At 53.0% G+C, this 5,981-nt stretch overlaps 1 protein-coding gene across 4 annotated transcripts in view; it reads right to left on the bottom strand.

Moving 5' to 3' along the window:
- Nucleotides 1–5,981, bottom strand: part of KATNB1 (katanin regulatory subunit B1) — a 22,114-nt gene that overhangs the window by 12,049 nt on the left and 4,084 nt on the right. For all 4 annotated transcript variants that reach the window (XM_011360092.2, XM_011360089.2, XM_011360090.2 and 1 more), the window contains exon 3: nt 2,821–2,951. In XM_011360092.2, coding sequence (XP_011358394.1) covers nt 2,821–2,951 — 131 coding nt within the window. The remainder of the gene's footprint in view (nt 1–2,820; nt 2,952–5,981) is intronic.

Consider the following 5,981-nt stretch of genomic DNA (forward strand, 5'->3'; position numbering starts at 1 on the left):
GTGTCAGAGAAGCAGCCCAAGCATCGGGGCCATTCCCAGGCCCCCACACGCACGGCCAAGCAGCTGCTTCTCTCAGCCTCTGCAGCCAGGGCTAAAAGTGAGCCAGACCCCAGGCAAGCTGCATCGCCCTCCCACTGCCTGCTGTGCTCCTGACATGGACGTCACCTACGGAAATGGCCCTGGGCCCCTAGGAGGGGAGCACAAGACCCTTCAGTCCTGAGTCCAAACCACTGCCTACTTAGACTCTGCTCCCATCTCTAAGCCCCTCAGCGGGGAACCATGGCAGAACTGGGCCTGGCTTCTCAGCAGCACACCCTCGGGAACACCTGGAGCCCTAGGGGCTGCCCCTGCTGGAGGACCCAGCCATGCTCCCAGGTAGGGGCTCTCCAAACCCAGAGGGTCTGGGAGTGACTCTGATGGAAAACATCCCTCTCACCCAACTCAGAGCCAGCCGGAACCAGGCCAGGCCAGGCCAGGCCAGGCTGGGCTGGGCCTAGGACGGATGAGCAAGAGATGCTGGCATTTCCAGCTTTCTGGAGAGAGGCTAGAATCTGAAATCCATGGTGTCTGTCACTCCCTGCCTAGTGCTGGCCAACCCAAAGCACAGTGGTGACTCCATCAGTGTTTGCTAAGACAACGTTCCCCACGGGGGTTGGGGACCGTAGGGAAAAACTGCTCCTCAGAGCTATCCCGAGGCCAGACAGCTGTTAGCAGTCTGTCTGACTCCCACACATCGCCAGCAGGAGTCTAAGTGGGCACCAACTCCATGGAAGGTAACTGGGCATCATCTACCCACATTTAGAAATGCACATTCCTGCACTCCAGCGACTGTGCCTCTGGGAGCTTGCTCTGCATATGCTCAGACACATGTGCAACAACGCACACCCAAGGGTTCTCTTCTCACTGCAGGGAATCTTTTGGACAAAAGACTGGGAACAATACAAATGCCTGTCACAGAAAACTGATTAGATAAATGTGGTCACCCACGGTCACTTACAAGGTCACCTGTACAAGCGACCGCTATTCATTCGGCCATTAGAACGTATGGGGCAACCCTCTGCATATAAAAAAGACTACCCTCCATGATACTTTCAGGTGAAAAAAGATGGAGACGGTGTGTATAGTTAGATACCATTTGTGTAAAAAAGCAGGGGGAGGGGAATAGACATGCACATTTGCTCTCAAATGCATAAAGTAATTCTGCAAGGACACAGAGGAATCAGGAGCTGTGACTGTGTCCAGGGAGGGAAGTGGAAGTCAGGAGAGGGAGAAAGATACCTCACTGTTTACTGCATATCACTCGGCTATTGAACTATATGAGCTCATACATACTCAAAAAATGCACAGAAACGGAAGAAAGTGGACTGCCTGCAGAGGGAGTAGAGCACGTGCATAGAACTAAGGTGAGAAAGAGCTTGGCAAATTTCAGGCCCTGAAAGGCCTGGTCTGTGGGAGTCAGACACACGGGAGAGAGACACACGGGCTGAGCCCTGTGGTGGGCCTGGGGGCTGCACCTGGTCTGAGAAGCTAAGTCTGGAGGCCAGACCCCAAACTGTCCACTGTGTTTCTCTAGAGAGTCTGAGGTCACTTCAGGTCCATTCTTTTTGAGTCCTTGTTGATTCTTTTTCAGATCTCAGCTCTCCACTGAGTCTCCCCAAATCACTGAGGTGACTGAGTCTCTACTAATAAATACCACCTCCCTCCCCTTTCATCTTCGTCTTTACTCGGCCAAGAGTCGAAAGCATGCTGCTGCCCTATGCTGCAAGGCTGTAGGGGGAAGAACAAGGTTCTGTGCTGCTGGTGGGAATGGAAATTGATTTCTGGAGGGCGATTTGGCAATTCGCTTTGAAAGCTTTCTAAAAAGTGCACACCCTTGGATTTAATGCAAGGATCACAGATCTGCTCAAAGATTTAGGCAGATGAGGACATACATCTCCTGGCTGAACAGAGCCAAAAGACTGCAGATGACTTCCATGCTGGGAATAGGGCAGGGCTCAGAGAATTCCAGTTTATCCCTGTAACAGCATACCACAAAGCCATGAAAAATCATGTAATAAAAGGATATCTGTTGACACGAAAAAATGCTCACATATTGTTATTTTAAAACCCAGGCCACAGAAGAGACAGCATTCTGGAAATATGTTGTTATATATTTCCATGTGTGCACATGCCTGTGTGTTTGTACAAGTGTATGTGTACATACATGCACAAGCTTGAGCACACACGTGTGTGCATGTATATGTACCTATATTGGCATCTAGAAGGGCACAGAACAAAATACCGGCTGTAGTGGTCTCTGGATAATGGAACTGCATGTAATCCATTCCTGAATTTTTTCCTCCTTTAAGCTTTCCTGTTTTAGAAAACAGTTTTGGGCATTAAATGTAGTTGTGTAACCAGAGAAAGTGCTATTAAAGAACCAGCTCTCTACCCAACTCCAGCCAGACGCCCTGAAATTCTTCCTGTGGAATGACAGGGAATGAATCAAAGTCACCCCCATGGATAGCTGATGGGCGGGAGGATAGGCTGTGGGCAGGGGAGGCCCAAACTTGGGTCTGTGGGCTCATTTTAGCCTTCTCATGCCGGATCCCTGGAGTGCTGTCCCACAGCCAGGTGACACCACCATGCCTGAGGGCTGGCCACTGGTCTTCCATCTAGGGTTGTCCTGGGCCTTCCTGGGCAGACAGCTGGGGGAGACTCAGATGTTATGCTAGGTGCTCATGTGCAGGGTGCCTGCAAAGCCATCTGCTCCCGTCCCCAACCCTGCCCCGCGTCCCCTCCCATCCCTTGCCCTTTCCCTGCTGACCGGCTAAGGCTCACCATAATGCAGTTGGGCTTGTTGATGGACCACAGGTTGACACGGCAGTCATCCCCGCCTGTCGCCAGCAGGCGTCCAGAGCCCTTGCCCAGCACCAGCGAGGACACATTGCTGGCGTGGGCGACGATCTCCTCTATACGGGAAAGGGCAAGGGGAGAAGGCAGTCAGGGGGCATGACAGTCCACGTGGAGAGGGGCGGGCCTGGCCCTGCCTGGCCACCAGCTCTGACACACGAAGCCCCACGGGAGGGCCCCTTTCGCGCCCAGACATCCCTCTGGACACCTGCTGACAAGGCGAAGCCTAGGCTCCAGACAGAAATGACTTTCTCAACTTAGTCATCCCTGTCCCGTCCTAAGGCCTCATTATTTTCCGTTTTCTGCATATTGACCGGCAATGTTGACTTACTATGCTCAATTTTTTGAAACTGACTTGCTATTTTTATTTGGCTCTGTTTCGTAAGCAATAATACCTATGAAATGACAAGTTTGATATGTTTACTATGCCTTTTCTATGATACAAAAAGAAAACAAAAACAATTATAAGATAAAAAATGGCTGCCACTGGCTATGCACATAAACCTCGCTTTGGGGAACACACGTTAAGAGCCATTCAGGTCAACCCTAGCCAAGCTGTCCCCAGGGAAGCTCACCCAGGGTTTTGGCCACAGCTTCAGGATCACGGTCTGGTCTGAGTTCTGGTATGCAGGCTGTGCGGCCTTAGACAAGTCACTCACCCTCTCTGAGGGCTGGGTTCCTCATCTGGTAAATGAGGATTAAAACAGTGCCTGGCTCTCGAGTTGGTGAGGACTCAGTGAGAATGTGCCTGTGAGCTGCCGCGTGGGGAGCGGGCGCTCCGTGGTTGTTAGGGAGATAAGGACTTGTTGCTATGGAGGGAGTGGGCACCGGGGCCCCAGGTGGGCATAAGAGGGTAGGCTTTGTGAGGAGGGGGCAGGAGGCAGCCGACTAAGAGGTCTGAGTGTGAAGGGATGAGGGTGAGGGCTGACCAAGCAGACTGGGAGGTAAGGTCATTGTGGGCAGCCATGAGGGCCCCTGGCTTGTGCTGCTGGGGCAGCTGTGGGGGAAGCAGACAGAAGCCTCAGGGGGCATCATCAGTGCTCCAAAGGGAATGAAACACGGGCAAGGAACCAAGAGGTAGGCCAGGCCTCCAAGCCCATCCCTGAGTGAGTCCCTCCTGGAGACAAGGTGGAGATGAGACAGGCGTCCCCATACAGACGGAAGGAAAACCACACCGTGCCAATGCCCGGAGGCAACTGGGAGGCAACTGGGAGGCAACTGGGAGGCTGGCGTTGGTTGTGGCCTCCTCCCTGCCTGGGGGTCTCCGCGGTGTGGGCTTCAGACTGCAAGGAGGTTGGGGAACTGGGCCCAGGAAGGCTGCATGCTCGGCAGCCTGGCTCAGAAGGGCTAGCAAAACTGCCTGGGGACCCAGCCCCAGGCTCGACCCCAGGGATGACACCCAACCTCATGGCCAGGCCAGGCCAGAGCCAGGCACAGGCAACGCCTGGTCCCAGCCTGGGCGAGAGTCCACTGTAAGCCAGAATGTCAGCCAGGGATTCAAGGACCATGTCACTGGATACAAGGGACCTGGGCCTCTCTCTAATCTTCATCTCAACCAAAGAGCCTCTGGACTCTGTAGGCGACAGATGCCTAGGTCTCTGGCCACAGACACTTGTCTACTCAAGACCTTCCGAGGGCCAAAGGGACTGTCCAACCCAGGAAGAGGACCAAACATCTTCCTCAGCACTCTGTCCTCAAGCCTCGGGGCCTCTCCTCTGCTTTGAGGACACACCGCCCTACACCCATGACCCATCTGCAGGCCTGAGTGTCTGTCCTGGTTCTCACCCTTCCCAGGAGACAGCCATTAATTCATAATATATGTGATTCCTGGGTGCCTATTCCAGGCCTAGCACTGGGGAGACAGTGGGGGAGAGTGCTAAGACTCTTGTCCTCACACTACAGCATGACCAGATGGTTTCTGGGACAGGAGACACATCGTGGATACCAGACAAAGGAAGCCTCAGCACAGGGCACTGGCCCAAGAGCTCCCCGCTGGCCTGAAGGACAGCGCCCACCAATGGCCCAGGCCTGGGTAAAGAATTTTAGTGCAAACAAATAAATATCCTCATAGCATCTATGAGCAGGCCAGACTGGCAGGGCCTGCTCTGCCCTGTGGCAGAGCCCATGCCAATTTCCCAAGCTCAGGTGGCACAATCAGGGCCCCATGTCCCAACCAGAGCTGGGAACACAACATTCTGGCCAGAGGTGCTGAGGATCTGCATCCCAAAAGGAAGGTGCAAAGAACTAGGCTTCAGTAACCCCATGCTGGCCAAGCACCTTCTGATCCTTGCAGACTCTAGAGCCATAAGGAGCCAGAGGCCTTGGCTTAGGTTCTTCAAACAGCTAAAAGGCTGTGCACATGCAATTGTCAGCAGATGCCCAACATGACTGATCACGTTACCTCCCACTTAAAAACACTTTCACGGCTTGGCCTTGCCTTTCAGATAAAACTAAAACCCCAGAAGGGCAGGCGTCCTCATCAGCCTCTGTGGCACCACATTCTCCCCAATGCTGTGCTGCAATGATCTCCTTGAGTCCTTCCAATGCACAGAACTTCTTGCCTCAGGGCCTTTGCACATGCTGTTCAGGCAGTCGACACACTTCCCTATCCCACCCTCCATCACCTAGTTAATTAATTCAAAGCACAAATCCCAGCTTAGAATTCGACAAGGACACACAGTGGGGTGTGATCATCCAATTCTTGCCTGTTGCTCTCCCCAGGCTCTGCAACCCCTTGCACAGAGACCTTGTCTATTTTGCCCCAGTGCCTGGTTCTGTGCTTAGGAAAGACCAGCTGTTGAAGGGAGCCCTTAACAGGGTTCTCCTAGAACCCTCAAGCTTTGAGAAGCAATTAGAAAATGGCCCAGACCTTTCATTTTACAGATGAGGACAATGAAGCACAGCAAAGAGCTTTGCTCAAGTTCCCACAGTTAAAATATGGAGAAGCCTTGCCTCAGCTTCTGAAAACAGCTCAGAGACAGCTCATAGCAACAGGGCAACCAGTCTGGGCACACCAAATCTATGCCGACCAGTTATTACAGGTGGGGTAGAGCCCACAGAGGCACCAATGAATAGAGCAGCAGTCCTCA

The sequence above is a fragment of the Pteropus vampyrus genome, unplaced genomic scaffold (assembly GCF_000151845.1).
Source record: "Pteropus vampyrus isolate Shadow unplaced genomic scaffold, Pvam_2.0 Scaffold51, whole genome shotgun sequence".
Classification (NCBI taxonomy): Eukaryota; Metazoa; Chordata; class Mammalia; order Chiroptera; family Pteropodidae; genus Pteropus; species Pteropus vampyrus.